At 43.2% G+C, this 16,269-nt stretch overlaps 2 protein-coding genes and 1 pseudogene across 2 annotated transcripts; all 3 read right to left on the reverse strand.

The window, feature by feature from the left end:
• Window positions 1–1,057: 1,057 nt before the first annotated feature.
• LOC118981625 (TATA box-binding protein-like 1) lies at window positions 1,058–2,457 on the reverse strand (annotated as a pseudogene).
• Window positions 2,458–3,217: 760 nt separating this feature from the next.
• LOC118981626 (olfactory receptor 2AT4) lies at window positions 3,218–4,231 on the reverse strand. Its single transcript, XM_037038431.1, has one exon. The coding sequence runs from the start codon at window positions 4,229–4,231 to the stop codon at window positions 3,218–3,220; it is 1,014 nt and encodes a 337-aa protein (XP_036894326.1).
• Window positions 4,232–14,504: 10,273 nt separating this feature from the next.
• LOC118981628 (olfactory receptor 2AT4-like) lies at window positions 14,505–15,497 on the reverse strand. The gene has a single exon (XM_037038432.1). It carries the CDS (start codon window positions 15,468–15,470, stop codon window positions 14,505–14,507), a length of 966 nt encoding a protein of 321 aa, XP_036894327.1. The 5' UTR covers window positions 15,471–15,497.
• Window positions 15,498–16,269: the final 772 nt, after the last annotated feature.

The raw sequence follows: 16,269 nt of genomic DNA on the forward strand, positions 1-16,269 counted from the left end.
CATCACAATAAGTTGAGTAAGCGTCTGTCACCTGACCACTGATCTTCTTGCTGTCTCCACTGTTTGGCCTTTTCTAGAATACCACATAGTTGGAATCATATAGCATGTAGCCTTTTCTGATTGGCTTCTTTTACTTAGTAATATGCATTTCAGTTTACCATTCCTCTTCAAAAGTGTCATCATGAAGATAAGGAAAGACTAGGAAACTGTCCACTAAAGAAACATGACAATTTAATGCACGTGGCTTCCTGGTTTGGTGGTTAAATAGAGTGGAATGGAATGAGGACATTAATGGAAAAACTGGAGAAATTTCAATCAAGTCAGAAACTTAGTTAATAGCACTTCCCAATGTTATTTTATTTTTTTATTGTGATTCTAGTGCAGTTGTCCCAATTTTTCTCTTTGCCAGCCAATGTTATTTTCATAGTTTTGAAAATATACCTTGGTTAGGTAAGATATTAACATTAGCGGAAGCTGGAGGAAGGGTAAACAAACTTTCTGTACATCTTTGCAACTCTGTAAATATGATATCACTCAAATGGCCCTGGTTATAGAAATATATAATTTAAATCTAACCTATTTTAAGGAAATAAAACAATAACATTTTAAAATTTTTATATTTTTTGAACTTTTCCAAACTTTTATTTATGCACATTCAATTGAAAAAGATAATTCTCACAGGTTCTTTGGTGCCCATATTCAGCATACAAAAGTGTAAAAGACTATTCACAAGTAAAATACACTAGCTCAAACTGGAAAAAAATAACAGAACATGTCAAGGTCGTGCACACTGGGACAGAGCCGCCAATGGGGACGTGAGGATCACTGTGAATGACCTTCTGTAAAAGCAGCAACTTCCTTTTTTGTAACTTCCTTTTTCCATTACAGCAAAGTCTGAAATAAAATCATAGGGACTGGAGCTTACACTGTAGTGAGAATGACTAAAATAGTCTATTTCCTCAATTACTGTTGGTCCAGTTTTCCTTTTGTTTTGAGTCCAATGTGCAGCAGGTTTTAAAAGCTGCTCAGCTGGGGATTTTAATCAATAAGGGATGAATTATAAAACTTCTTTTCTGCTTTCAAATACAAATGGGCAAATCTGTTCCACAGTGGTAGCAACAGCCTTTGCATTGGGCCCTGTTACTCTGGTAGTTCCCAGTGAAAAAATCTATATGTAGCTTATAGAGGTTTTACCTCATAGTACAGAGAGGCTGAAATTCAGCTTCACAACTGGCACGCAGTCTATTATTCTTTGTGAATTCTGGCAAACGGTTTTCAAATGGCATATTATACGCTGCTAAAATGTTGATATCTTCAAATCTGCGAAAATTGCCTGAAAACCTAGTGTCTGCAGACTACAGGCTAAACATCGGGCAAATTTAGCTGCCTCTCCGCTTGCTGCTCCAGTGTAAATAATTTTTCCTGAGGACCAAATTGTAGGTGTAATTATAAGTTTTCTAAGCTTCATTAGTACTTTTCCAGCATGACACTTATTATAAATTACATTCGCTTCCTCCAAAGCAATCTTCCTTAAGTTCAAATGGCCTCTTGTTATAAAAACACAGACTACATTTGTAATTAGAATGTCCAATGCAAAATCACTGTCTATATCCACTGGGGTAGTTTAAAAGCTTAGCTTCCCACCATGAAGATCATATCCGTGGGAAGAAAGGGAGGCGGCAGGGGACGCATCAATATGTCAGGTGGCCTCCGAGTGAAGGATGACAAGGATGATGCTGAGGCAGAGCGCCCATCAGTCTCTGCCGCCGGTTGCTAGGAGCCTGGAGGCTAGGCTCCATCTTTTGCGCTTTGTTGTTCTGGGTGCATAGGACATGTTCTCGAAAAGACTACATAATGAGGTTTAAGATGTTATGATTTTTTTTGTTTTTATATCCCTCCTAGGATGTATAGTCCAAGCACTGTTGTTATAGTCATTTGTAATTTTCTGCATGGTCATGCCATTAATCTGATAGCCAGGGTCTAGTGTTTCTGTTTGTTTTAAATATTGGGATTTTTTTCTTCTTGCTTTCTTTTAATTATGTACAAAGTGTACAGTCTAATGTCAGACTGTACATTTAAGTTCATCTTGCATCCATTCCTGTGGCCTCCACTCTGTTCTTTCCTCCTTACAGGTAAAGATCTCATTAGTTTAATCCTTGTTTTTTTCTAAAATTTCTGACAAATTTATTACTTTCTTACAAAAACAGTGTTTTGCAGCTTGCTTTTTTTCACTTAACCACACATCCTAGGAATGACACCATATCATTGTATAAAGAGCTTCCTCATTTCTCTTTATAGCTGCACTTTTATAGTTCATTCAGCCAGTTCCCTAAGGGTAAATGACTAGCCTAATGAGTTATTGCCAGCATCTTTGTGATAGATTTCTAGATGAGATTTCTTGAAAGGAAAATGCCTATGTTCTTTCGATAGGCATTAGCGTTCTGTACCAATTTGCATTCTCTCAAGCAAGTTATCAGAGTTCTGGTTTTCCATATGTAGATTGTCCAAATATTGGATTTTTACTAATCTGACTAGATGAAAAATGGCATTTCAGTGTAGTTTTAATTTTTACTCTTTTTATTCAGTAGACTTAATATCTTCATTATTTAAAGACCATTGCATTTTTTTGTAATCTGCCTTTTCATGTATTTGTTCATTTTTATTTTGGAATAGTAGACTTTTTCTTCTAAAGTTTTAGGAATTCTTTTTTTAAAAAATAGATTTTATTTATATATCTTTAGAGGGGAAGGGAAGGAGAGAAGGAGAGAAATATCAATGATTGCCTCTGTTGTGTCCCCTGCTGGGAACTGGCCTGCAACCCAGGCATGTGCCCTGACTGGGAATCGAACTGCAATCGTGTGGTTCGCAGGCCTGCGCTCAATCCACTGAGCTATACCAGCCAGGGCTAGGAATTCTTTATATATTATGATTATTTGTCCTTTCTCTGTGATATGTTATATATATATATATATATATATATTTTGCTCTGCTTACAAAGGATTTTTTTCCCACTCAGACTTCTTTTTTTTAATTTTAGAAAGGGTTTCTTGCATTACTAAGTAGTGAAATTCTAATATAACAATTTAATATTTTCTATAAAGTTCAACATATTCCATTTTACCAGGGAAAAACCCTGGACTGAAATGTGAAAACCACTATTGAATGTATCTGCTTAACTGATTTTTCTTTTACCATACTATATTCATTAATTTATTCATTAACAGTATTTATGGTATCCCAAGAGCAGGATTGGCTGCATTTTAAAGCCAAGGGTTCCTATCTCAGACTTGGTCTTAAGACATGACATTTTGGTGATGGCTGCTTTGACATCCTTGTTTCTCAGGGTGTAGATGAGAGGGTTGAGGATTGGTGTGAGAATAGCATATGCTACATTGCCCATGATGTGGAAGTCAGGGGGCAGGTCAGCCCTGTAGGCCACATAGGCTATGGCAATGGAGGAGTAGTAGGTACCAACTACCAGGAGGTGGGAGCTGCAGGTGGAGAAGGCTTTTGAGCGTCCTTCCCGGGACCTGATGCGAAGCACCGAGGCCAGGATGTGGGCATAGGAGAGAAGCACCAGGAGAAGGGGCAGGAAGGACACCACCATGGCGATGCAGAAGCCCATGAGGGTCTGGGGGGTCTTGTCAGAGCAAGAGGCCTGAACAAGAGCCAGGTGATCACAGAAGCAATGGTGGATGTGAGCACTGTTGTTATAAGCCATCTGGGAGATTTTCACAACTGCTGGGATGGGCAGGAGGAGGGCAGTGAGCCAGGCACTGGCTGCCAGGGCAGCATTGGTCTGTGGGGTCATGTGGACAGGGTAGTGCAGTGGGCGGCAGATGGCCACATAGCGGTCATAGGCCATGACCACCAGGATGAAGGCTTCAGAGCATGTGAAGCTTTGGAAGAGGTACATCTGCAGTAAGCAGGCAGGGAAGCTGAGGAAGTGGTCCCCAAGCAGGAATAGGGACAGCATCTTGGGGACAGTGGTTGTGGTAAACAGGATGTCCAGAGCAGAGAGGTTGGTTAGAAAGAAGTACATGGGCTTGTGGAGGCTGGGCTCTGCCACCACAGCCACCAGGATCAGGGTGTTACCCATAAGGATGAGTAGATAGAACAGGAGGAAAATAAAAAACACAGGAAGAAAGAAGGATTCTGGCAAAGAGGGTATGCCCACCAGGTAGAAGACTGGTGAACCATCCACTGATCCATTACAGGTTGTGGCCTCCATAGCAAGACAGAGCTGGATTTCTGGGAAATTGACAGCTGGAATATTTGGATACTGGGAATATCTGAAAACCATAGAAACAATAGATTTTAGAGTGAGATTCTATAATGTCCCCTTGATAGTTCACATAAGCACAATTATTTACAACCAACTCTGGAAGATTGATGGTGGGCTGTGGTATTGAGTTCTACCATGTGAACCCCAAATTCCTACCTTTCTTCTTTGGTCAAATGTTAATTATTCAGTAATAATCTACCAACTGGAAGTCATTGTGCTGCATTCAGGTGATACAGTGGAGAAAGTGAAAAAGGCAGGCAACTTCTCAGAGTTTACATTTTACTGAGAAAAATCAAATCTAAACAGTTGATTATTGAATTATGGTGGCGAAATGTACTTTGGAAAGATTTCTGCTGGTCTTCACCCTAGCTGGTACTGCTGCTCAGCAGACATTCCTGATGAACCCAGAGCCTGCAGACTTCTCCAGATGAGAAAGTGCTACAGTTACCTGGAATCTTAAGAGTCTTGTGAGCCACTGACTAGAGAGGAACAGACTTCTTGTGACAAATGCCAAAGGTAAATTCACCCCACTGCCTACCAGAGGTTGTTCTCTTCTTGTCAAGGAAGGGGATATGTGTGCTTCGGTTCACCTAAAGAGCTGGAGGTCTTCAACTGTGGGAGAGTAATGACCACTCTGATAACTGGGGATGTCCTTCTGAATAAGCAATCCAGGACAAAGTCCATGGTCATGATCCAGGAGCAAGTTCACAGTCACATTTATATCATTGCCTCTTCAACCCTGATGATTCTAAGAGTAGTTCCTCCCTGATTTTTCTAGAACTGTCCTGTTTCTCTTGTTTCTGATAAGGCAGTTCTCATGCCATTGAAACATTAAAATACCAAATTTGTAAATGTTCAGTTAGCTTTTTCCTTTAGACAAAAGGGGCAAGGACTTGCCTAAGATTACACAGCCAGTCAGCCACAGAGGCTGGACCGGGACCCAGGCCAGTGACTCCTAGACCAGGGCTCTTTCTCTATATCATGTTCCCTAGAAAATCTGGAAGCTTACATTTTCATGTGGGGAGAGATTGGAGCAAAGGTTTTGTCTTTTTTCCCCTCTATTTCCAAGCTGATATGGTCAGCAACAACTAGAAATTTCAATTTATTCTTTAGTCTCTTAAGTGTGGTGAGTGGCCTGGTTCCTATTGGGGAGTGAAGACTGGGAAATGTCTTTCTAAAAAGACACATGGTGGGAATGCAGATGGTGCAGCCACTGTGGAAAACAGTATGGAGCTTCCTCAAAAAATTTAAAAAGGAACTTCTATATGACCCAGTCATTCCACTTTTGGGACTATATTTGAACAAACTCAAAACATTAATCTGAAAGAATACATATACCCCTAGTTCATTGCAGTGTTATTTACAATAGCCAAGTACCCATCAGGAGGTGAGTGAGTGGGTAAAAAAGCTGTATACATTCACACAATGAAATACTACTCAGCAATAAAAAAAAAAAAGAAGGAACTCTTACCTTTTGCAACAGCATGGATGGACCTGGAGAGTTTTATGCGAAGAGAAATAAGCCAGTCAGAGAAAGGCAAATACCACATGATTTTACTTATATATGGACTCTAATGAACAAAATAAGCTAACAAACAAAATAAAAACAGAGTATAGGGCTTCTGGCCAAGATGGAGGTATAGGTAGACACACTGTGCCTTCTCATACAACCAAAAGAGAGACAACAACAAATTTAAAAACAGAAAAACCCCAGAACTTACAGAAAATTGAACTCTATGGAAGTCCAATAACCTCGGAGTCAAAGAAGAAATATTCATCCAGTAGGAGGGGCAGATAGGGGCAGCTGGGTGGAGAGGACTTGAGGCAAGGCAGCAGCTGGCAGACCTGGTGAGGGAGCCGGTTGCAGTCCCACATTTGCATGAAGATAAACCAGGAGGAACAACTGGGGAGCAAGACAGACTGAGCAACCCAGGGTTCCAGCACAGGGAAACAAAGCCTCAAAATCTCTGACTCAAAACACCTGTGTGGGTTGAGGAGGCAGTAGGAGAAACTCCCAACCTCACAGGAGAGTTCATTGGAGAGACCCACAGGATCCTAAAATGTACAAAAACCCACCCACTTGGGAATCAGCACCAGAGAGCCCAATTTGCTTGCAGATAGCGAGGGAGGTGACTGAAAACCGGCAGAGAGCAAGTGGCATTGTTTCCTCTTGAACCCCTCCCCCACAAACAGCGTCACAATGTGACGTGAGTTGCCCTGCCCTGGTGAACATCTAAGGCTCTGCTCCTTACTATGTAACATGTGTGGCCAGAAAAAAAAATGGCCCAAACAAAAGAACAGATCAAAGCTCCTGAAAAAATAGAACTAAGCAACAAAGAGATAGCCAACCTATTAGATGCACAGTTAAAAACACTAGTAATCAGGATGGTCACAGAATTGATTGAATATGGTCACATATTAGATGAAAAAAGTGAAGGTTATGCTAAGTGAAATAAAGGCAAATGTACAGGAAACCAACAGTGACAGGAAGGAAACCAGGACTCAAATCGATGGTATACACTTGAAGAAAGAAAGAAACATTCAACCAGAACAGAATGAAGAATTAAGAATTCAAAAATATGAGAAGAGGATTAGGAACCTCCAGGACATGTTTAAATGTCTCAGTATCAGAATTATAGGAGTGCCAGAAGGAGGAGAGGAAGAGCAAGAAATTGGAAACTTATTTAAAAAAATAATGGAGAACTTCCCCAATCTGGCAAAGGAAATAAACTTCCAGGAAGTCCAGGAAGCTCAGAGTCCCAAAGAACTTGGACCCAAATAGGAACACACCAAGGCACATCATAATTACATTACCCAAGATTAAAATGAAGGAGAGAATCTTAAAAGCAGCAAGAGACAAGGAGACAGTCACCTACAAAGGAGTTCTTATCAGACTGTCAGCTGATTTCTCAAAAGAGACCTTACAGGCAAGAAGGGGCTGGAAAGAAGTATTCCAAGTCATGAAAGGCAAGGACCAACATCCAAGATTGCTCTATCCAGCAAAGCTATCATTTAGAATGAAAAGGCAGGTAAAGTGCCTCCCAGATAAGGTCAAGTTAAAGAAGTTCATCATCACCAAGCCCTTATTATATGAAATGTTAAAGGGACTTATCTAAGAAAAAGCAGATAAAAAATATGAACTGTAAAATGACAACAAACTCAGTTATTAACAACTGTACCTAAAATGGAAACAAAAACAAACTAAGAAACAACTAGAATAGGAACAGAATCACAGAAATGGAGATCACACGGAGGGCTATCAGCATGGGAAGGGGAGGGGGAAAATGTACAGAGAATAAGTAGCATAAATGGTAGGGAGAAGATAGACAGGGGGAGGTTAAGAATAGTATAGGAAATATGGAAGCCAAGGAATTTATGTATATGACCCATGGACATGAACTAAAGCTGGGGAATGCAGATGGGAGAGGGTGCTCAGGGTGGAGGGGAATGAAGGGGGGTGGGAAATGGGACAACTGTAATAGCATAATCATAAAACATATTAAAAAAAGAAAGTGTAGGGAAAAAAACCAGAACCATAGATACAACAGACTGACAGGTGTCAGAAGTGGGCTGGGTGAAAAAGTGAAGGAATTAAACCAAAACACCCCACTCATGGGTGCAGATAACAGTATGGTGATTGTGGGGGGGGGGTAGGAGAAGGTAAAGGGGTGGGGGTAAGTGGTGATGGAAGGAGACTTGACTTTGGCTGGTAGATACACATACAATATACAGATTATGTATATAGAGTTGTATACATTTAAAGTTTGTATAAGTTTACACATATAAGTTTGAAACTCATATAACCTGATTAGCCAATGTCACCCCAATAAATTCAATTAAAAAAAACACATGGAGCCCTGGCTGGTGTAGTTCAGTGGATTGAGCGTGGGCCTGGCGAACCACACAATGGCAGTTCGATTCCCAGTCAGGGCACATGCCTGGGTTGCAGACCAGTTCCCAGCAGGGGACACACGAGAGGCAACCATACATTGATATTTCTCTCCCTCTCTCCTTCCCTTCCCCTCTAAAGATAAATAAATAAAATTTAAAAAATCTATAAATAAAATAAAATAAAATAAAAAAACCACATGGAACAGACCATGTCATTCTGAACACTACATTGAAAGAAAAAAAAATGTTCTTAAGGTCGGCCCCCATTACCTAGGTAGGAAAGAAAAAATAGTTATATCTCAACTTAAAAGTGTAAACCCTCAGCTAGCCAGACCTAACCTGCCTAAGCTGATTGTCAGGGGTTTTGCTGCACCCAGACTGATGCAAATGAGATTTTCCTGCATGTCTATAGAGCTCAGAGAAGTTGATTTTGAGTTAAGTGTCAATGAGTTAAGATGAGTTGGAGTTTGAGGGGAAGAAACCCAGAACCAGCAGGTTCAATGGTACCCTCTTCCTCTCTCCTCGGTCCCACTTCTATTAAAGAGCAGGGAGACAGATACTGAGTCTGAACTCCAGAAATAAGAGTGTCTTCCTCCAGGTCAAACAACAAGTTCATGGCATAAGTGGGTCTTGAATCAGTGACCTGGCTCTCACGCAGTGTTCATAAAGGTATCTTCATGCCTGCCATTAAAAGCCTGTCTTCTTGCAGTCTATTTCTCCTTATTCTAGTCAAATAGAAACTTTTTGCTCCTTTTCTTCTGCCAGACTCAGCTCAAATATTCCCTCCTGTAAGGAGGGTCTCTTTTCTAGGTTCTCCCAGTTCCTGTGCTTTCCTTTGTCATCACTATGACCACACGGGGTTGCCCCTGTGCATTTATGTGCCTGTGGCTCCACCAGGCTGGGAGCACTCACAGAGCTGTCATGGGGCCTGATTGTTTCTATTTAACAATGCACTCAGCCCTTCCTGGGAGCTCAGTGCTCCAGAGGCAGGAGCCAGAATGCAGATTTCCTAACACACCTCATTTTGCTGCTGAATCATAAACTCAGAATGAAGCTGTCATTGGCAATTCAATAGTGTTAGTCTCACCCCTTTCTTACACAAGTGGGGGACACAAAAGTGGGGCTTGGAAATGGTCTGTGTTTTTTCCCAAGGTCACACAGTAAGTGGGCCACAGAACCAGAACTACTCAGCAGGGCTGGGTTATCACCTTGAGCTTGGATAACAACAATGAGCCCAGGCTGCCCCACCTACTTGGGTCCACAGTACTGACCAACTAGTTGAGGTTTATGTGCTCGCCCTTTTCCTTTTCTAAACTTCTGTTTTGGTCAAGTGGGCTCATGTAGCAGGCAAAGCGTGTGCTCAGGGTACCAGCTAGACAGGAGCACTGAAACATTCTTGAAAGAATTTAGTGTTTGATATTTTTGATAAAGCACTGATGTAGTATTATAGTAAAAATCAGAAAGTCCCTGGACTTCTTTACATTAATTTGTTGTTTAGATTAGTGGAGTTTATTTTGAATACATGTTGCAGGGTTGTTTTCAGTGCATAAGGACACTGAAGGTATTGTTAAGGGACAATTTTCTTGGCCAGGATTATTTACCAGTCTGTTACAGTGCTGGTGGGGGACAGAAAAGACAGAAAAACCAATCACCTGAATGTCCAACCTGATGCTACACTTCTCATTATCACCTCTTCTCATCATCCAACCTGCCAGGGAAATTCAGTTTCCCACCCACAAATGAGAAACTGAAGTTCAGAGAAGGACCTTGTTCAAGGTCATGGCTAGTAAGGGGTGAGAGCAGAGGTTAACCTGGAGTTAGCCTACTGCGAGGACTGAGCCCTGCCTGGCAACCAACAGTCCTGGTTCCTGGACCAGCTGTGGCTTTGGGCCTCTGAGCCTCAGTTTTCCCATTAGTAAAATGAGGGCTTTGAAAGAGATGATCTCCTCCAGCTCAATAAACATTTTTGAGTGTCACCTCTCTGTTTGGCCCAAAAGGGGTCGGAGATGGATATCTCATGGCCCAAGCCTCTAAGGGGGGGTCTGAGGGCTCCCCATTTATTAAGCCCCTCTTGTGCGCTTGATTCCTATTGTGCTGTTACACTTCACCACAACTGCCAGGTCTATGATATTCTCTCAGGATGTGTTCACCACGCTGTGCTGTTCCCATAGAAAAGGAGCAGGATATGTGTGAATTACAGAGTTCGGGTTCATTAACTATGGAGTTAGAAAGACCTGGGTTTACATTCTGGCTCTACCACCTTCCACTTTCTCTCTCTGAACTGCAATTTCCTCATCTGTGACTCAACATTGACAGCAACATCATTAAATACTTTCATTTCCTTTAGTGTACTAGGCCTAGCTTCCTTGTAAAAACTCTTACAAGCTCATCAGCCTCTTAACTACAATGCACATCCCTGCCTGTCCTGCCAGGATGCCTGAAGCAGGTTCACAAAGATCGTGGGTGCACACTGAGACCCTGACATTTACACATTCTGTGTGTACTCGTGGACTCCTCACAACTCTCATTTTGCCTAGCCACCCTGAGCCTATCTGCTGGCCCCAGCATTTGCCAGCATTTGGGCACTCCCTCCAGGGCCCAGCTCACCTGCCAAGCCTGATTCACTTTGGTGTCTTCTGTGGAGTCACTGCACTTGGCCCTGGGGTGAGCCAGGTAGGGAGTGAGCCACAGCCCATTAAACCCTGGAACCAGGGTCTGCTGGGACCCTCTCCCTCAAGTGGTCTCCCCCATGGGACCTCATGTCCGCCAGCTCAGAGCAACTTCCTAGGGTGGAGTGGGGGATTTGGACCTGGGCTTGCGACAATGAAAGCAGCATCATCAACAATCCTCACGGGTTCCAGAAGTTCATCACTCATGGGGCCATTGGGTTTCTGTTTTCCCAGCTGGTCTCACAACAGCCAGGGAAGACAGGTTGAGTCAGGACTGTTTCTCTTAGTTGACATTTGAGAAAACTAAGATCTAGAGAAGTGACATGGCTTGCCCAGGGTCACCTGAGTGGCTGGTGACAGAGCTTGGATTTGGACCCAAGGCTCCATTTCTGGTTCAGTGGCACATGGTTTAGAGGCTGAGTTCTCTCCAGTTATGGCACCTTGCATACATGCTGTGACTGCAAAGAGCCTTCCCTTTCTTATCTGTAAAAAGGGCACAACAACACTGCCTGCCTCTCAGGCACCCGGGAAGGGTTTGGTGCTTTGCCCAGCACCTCCCACAGAGTAAACATTCAGAGAGTGAGAGCTATTGTTTTCATAAAGCCAAATCGTACACCCCTGTTGCCTGACTGGGATATGCTACTGCTGTTGTGCAAGAGGAACGTGCAAAGGTTTTGTGGAAAGGCCGTGAGGCAGAGGGCTGCACCCCAGCCCCAGGCAGGGCCAGAGCCTGGTTGCAGATGGCGCCTGCCCCACTCCTCCTGATTCTCTCCTATGGCTACACAGCTCTGCTTCCGGCTTTGTCACTCCTCTACTGACTGTATAACATTTAAACAGTTTAAAAATTTCACAAGCTGTTTTCCCTTCCCACCTCAGAGGCGATCACTATTACTGATGTGGTGGGGTCCTTCCAGACCTCCTCTAGGCATGTGTGTGTGTGTGTGTGTGTGTGTTTCCCCTTAACGCAAATTGTGTCATTTTGTATTTGCTGCGTCACTTACATTCTAATTTCATAAATCTTGGAATTTCTCTATGTCTGTCCTACTTTATTCTTTTCAGCTGATTTTTGAGATTTGATAGTATGGATCTGACAGTTTGTCTAGTGGGCATTTGAGTTGTACCTGATTACTGCTATTATGAATAATAGTATAATTAACATCTTTTTAACATGTATTTTTTGGGTCCATGGGCCCAGATACTTCTCTGAGGTAGGGAGGTCCTTAGAAGTAGAACTTGTGGGCCAAGCAGTAAGCACATTTCCCATGGAACAGGGTGTGTGCATGCAGGGATTCTCCCAGTTTCAGACTTGAGGCTCTGAGAACACGGAACCACAGCAATGACTGAGAGGCCCTGTTACAGCACAGCCTCATGCTGCACCTGGCCCAAACCAGGGGGAAAAAGTGCACAGACATTTATCTCAGCCCACAGCAGAGATGTTCAGAATTGATCTCCATTGACCGTAGATTTGCAAATGGGATGTAAATTACTAAGCCACTGGCAGCTGAATACAAAACTTCATGGGAACCAAGACACAGGTGGGGGAAACAGGAATGGAGGTGAGAATTCACCAAATACACCTTGTTTTATAATTTTGGTTTAAAACTATTACTGTGGCTTTAAAAGTCACATATGAATGCCTTGTATTTCTTTTTCTTGTCTGAGTGCTGTGGCTAAGACTTCTAGTACTATGTTAAATAGGAGTGATAAAAGTAGGCATCCTTGTCTTGTTCCTGATCTTAGTGGGAAAGCTCTAATTTTTTGCACATTGAGTATGATGTTGGCTGTAGGTCTCTCATATATGGCCTTTATTATGTTGAGGAATGCTCCCTCTATACCCATTTTGCTAAGTGCTTTGTATCATAAATGGGTGCTGTACTTTGTCAAATGCTTTTTCAGCATCTATTGATATAATCATGTGATTTTTGTCTTTCATTTTGTTTATGTGGTATGTTATGTTTATTGATTTGCAAATATCGTACCATCCTTGCATCCCTGGGATGAATCCCACTTGATCATGAAGACCCTCATTGTATTTGCTGAAATAGTCTCTGTGAATGAATGCTTTTACATAAAGTCCTAAGCTCCTCATCTTTATCGAACTTTTCTAAGGGAGATTTTCTTCCCTTCAACGTTCGCCACAACAATGGCATTGCCTGCTCCATTCACCATTTGGATGGTTTTCCTTTCTGTCTGTTTGGGGGCACTGTTGTCCTGCCTGTCCCTGCCCCGTTTTGACTCAGGTGATTCCTGCAGGGGACTGAGTGTTAAAGTTCTTTGGCTGAATTGAGTGAAAATTCCATTTCTCAGCCCTAAAAATTAGTCCCTTCTGACAGGCAGCAAAAGGATGCCATACCACACCCTGTGGGCACTACAATAACATCTCCCCTGCTCCAGGGGGAGCTGCTCAGGGTGTCTCTGTCCAGTCAGTCCCCACCCACCATGTTGGTAACTCCATGAGGACTCCCCGACAAACAGTAGCAGACGTTGGAGATTTAAAATACCTATGGAAGACAGTTTTCCTTTCAATTAGATATCATCCTCTGTGCTCCCACCATGCCCTGTGCTTCCCTCTGAAACAGCACTCAACACCCTGTGCTATTTCCACCCATGTCTGTCTCCCCACTAGACTGTGACGAATTGAGGGCAACGACTGCCCTGATATATCTCCATGTCTCTCCCTTCTACTCCATTGTCTGGCACCTTCCAAAGGTTTCTTAAATGAATGACCAAATGGGGAAGTTATATTCAGCAGCTTGATGTTTATTGTGAGTGTGAAAACCACCACAATCCACTCTATTGTTATGGATTAATAAAACAGGACAGTAGCCCAGGAAGAGACCCTTAAATATATGTGCAATCCATGTACAAAGTAATGGCGCTGTAACCAGCAGGGAAGATGGACATGTAATAAATGGTATTAGTCTATCCAGTATTCATATGTGGAAAAATGAAATTTGTCTGTTACCTCAAATGAACATAAAAATTAATCTCAAAAACGACCTAAATATGAGCCCTGCCAGGTGTGGCTCATTTGGTTGGACATCATCCCACAAACCGATAGGTTGGCAGTTTGATTCCCAGTCAGGGCACAGGCCTAGGCTGCAGGTTCAGTTTCTCAGTTGGGGTGTGTACTGAGAGGCAACCAATCAATGTTTCTCTCACACACTGGGGTTTCTCTTTGTCCCTTCCTCCCTCCTCTCTCTAAAAATAGAGAAATTTTGAAAAACCTTTTTTAAGAAACATGTTTTAAATGTGTCTTAATAACTGACCTGTCTGTGTTCTCATCTTTATTACCATTTAGCCGTTATAATATTGAAAAATGTTTTTGATACCTTTAAATGCAGACTTCTTGTATTTTATGTGACATTTTAGGCAGTCTAATTGGTTTCTGGTGGTATCTATTGTACTTTGTTCTTCTATTACTAAAGAGGTTGCATACTTTCCTATATTTATTGGATATTTATTTATTGGACATTTGTTTTTCTTCCCATAGAAGGGTTGATTTCACAACCTGGGCTATCATTAATAGAAATGAAAGTCCCAATGGTATATTTTTGGCCCCTCTATGTAAGCCATTCTTTCTCTCAAGAAACATTTTGATGTCATTCTCTGTTCTTAACACACTGTTACCTTGGGGATGGAATTAACTACATCTAAATTCAAAGGTCCCCAGAATGCCCTGGGCCCTGAGGACATGCCATTTTGGTGATGGCTGCTTTGACATCCTTGTTCCTCAGTGTGTAGATGAGAGGGTTGAGGACAGGTGTGAGGATAGCGTACACCACATTGCCCATGACGTGGAAGTCCAGGGGCAGGTCAGCCCTGTAAGACACATAGGCTAGGGCAATGGAGGAGTAGTAGGTGCCAACCACCAGGAGGTGGGAGCTGCAGGTGGAGAAGGCTTTTGAGCGTCCTTCCCGGGACCTGATGCGAAGCACCGAGGCCAGAATGTGGGCATAGGAGAGAAGCACCAGGAGAAGGGGCAGGAAGGACACCACCATGGCGATGCAGAAGCCCATGAGGGTCTGGGATGTGGTGTCAGAGCAGGAGGCCTGGACCACAGCCAAGTGGTCACAGAAGCAGTGGTAGACATGGGCCACAGAACTAAAAGCCATGTAGGATGTTTGCACCACTGCTGGGATGGGCAGGAGAAGGGCAGCGAGCCAGGCACTGGCTGCCAGGGCAGCATTGGTCTGTGGGGTCATGTGGACAGGATAGTGCAGTGGGCGGCAGATGGCCACATAGCGGTCATAGGCCATGACCACCAGGATGAAGGCTTCACAACAGCCGAGACCATGGAAGAGGTACATCTGCAGGAAGCAGGCAGGGAAGCTGAGGAAGCAATCCCCAAGTAAGAGTAGGGACAACATCTTGGGGACAATGGCAGTTGTTAAAAGGATGTCCAGAGCAGAGAGATTGATCAGGAAGAAGTACATGGGCTTGTGGAGGCTGGGCTCTGCCACCACAGCCACCAGGATCAGGGTGTTACCCACCAGGATGAGCAGGTAGAAGAACAGGAAGATGAAGAAGACAGGGAGGAGGAGGAACTCCTGTAGAGAGGGCATGCCCACCAAGTAGAAGATGGGTGAAGAGTCTCTCGATCCATTACAGGCTGTGGCATCCATGGTAGGGCTGAGCTGTGTGCCAGGGTGACGGGCAGCAAGAACATCTAGAAAAACCGGGAAAAAAACAGGAGTTTGGAGGAAGAGTTCTGTACAGTTTAAATCACGTATGACCAATTTTAGAGAAATGGTGCTACCCTCCAATGTGGATTCTTCCATCTTAACCTATGGTTCACTCCTCCCTTCTTCTGTCAATCACTTAGCAATCTCCTACATTGTGCAAGGCTGTGAGAAGGAAAACAAGGCACTCACGGGTCCTGCCCTCACAGGGCTGACATCCTACCAATAGGGTGGTGTGTGTAAAAGCCAACCAGTGTTAATTATCTGGTGACAACTGTGCTAAGTGCATTGAAAGAGCTTCTTTCTGCCTCTGTCTATTCCATTATTTTGGGCTCAGATCTTAGATGAGCTCTTAAATTTCGACATTACTGTATTTTCTTTTGCTCTTGCCTGAAGTTCCACTGAGTGACATCACTATCATCACATCACTAGGAAGGGCTGAGTTTTCCAAGGTTTTCTATAACACGCTGTGTCTCAGTCAGCTCATTTCCCAGGGAGAGGCTCCCCTCATTCTCCTGGTGCAGAAGTTCTGCCTGCCTCTCTCCCTACTGCCTTCTCTGGCTGTGTGTCACTCAGGTTTCAGCAGTGGGAGGGACAAATGCCTTCTTGTAAGACAGCTCTCTCCATGGAGCCCAAGCTGATGGGGCATCTTCCCACCACTCAGGGTGCATCCTGGGTCTATGATCTTACTTCCTCTCGGCTTCTATAGCCTAGTGGGTGTCCAGTCTGCTCTTGGCTTCTC

The sequence above is a fragment of the Sturnira hondurensis genome, unplaced genomic scaffold (assembly GCF_014824575.4).
Source record: "Sturnira hondurensis isolate 20B ecotype Veracruz unplaced genomic scaffold, ASM1482457v3 Scaffold0024385, whole genome shotgun sequence".
Taxonomy (NCBI): domain Eukaryota; kingdom Metazoa; phylum Chordata; class Mammalia; order Chiroptera; family Phyllostomidae; genus Sturnira; species Sturnira hondurensis.

Coding starts and splice junctions, on each gene's coding strand:
- LOC118981628 (XM_037038432.1), bottom strand. CDS start 15,470: ATGGATGCCACAGCCTGTAATGGATCGAGAGACTCTTCACCCATCTTC.
- LOC118981626 (XM_037038431.1), bottom strand. CDS start 4,231: ATGGAGGCCACAACCTGTAATGGATCAGTGGATGGTTCACCAGTCTTC.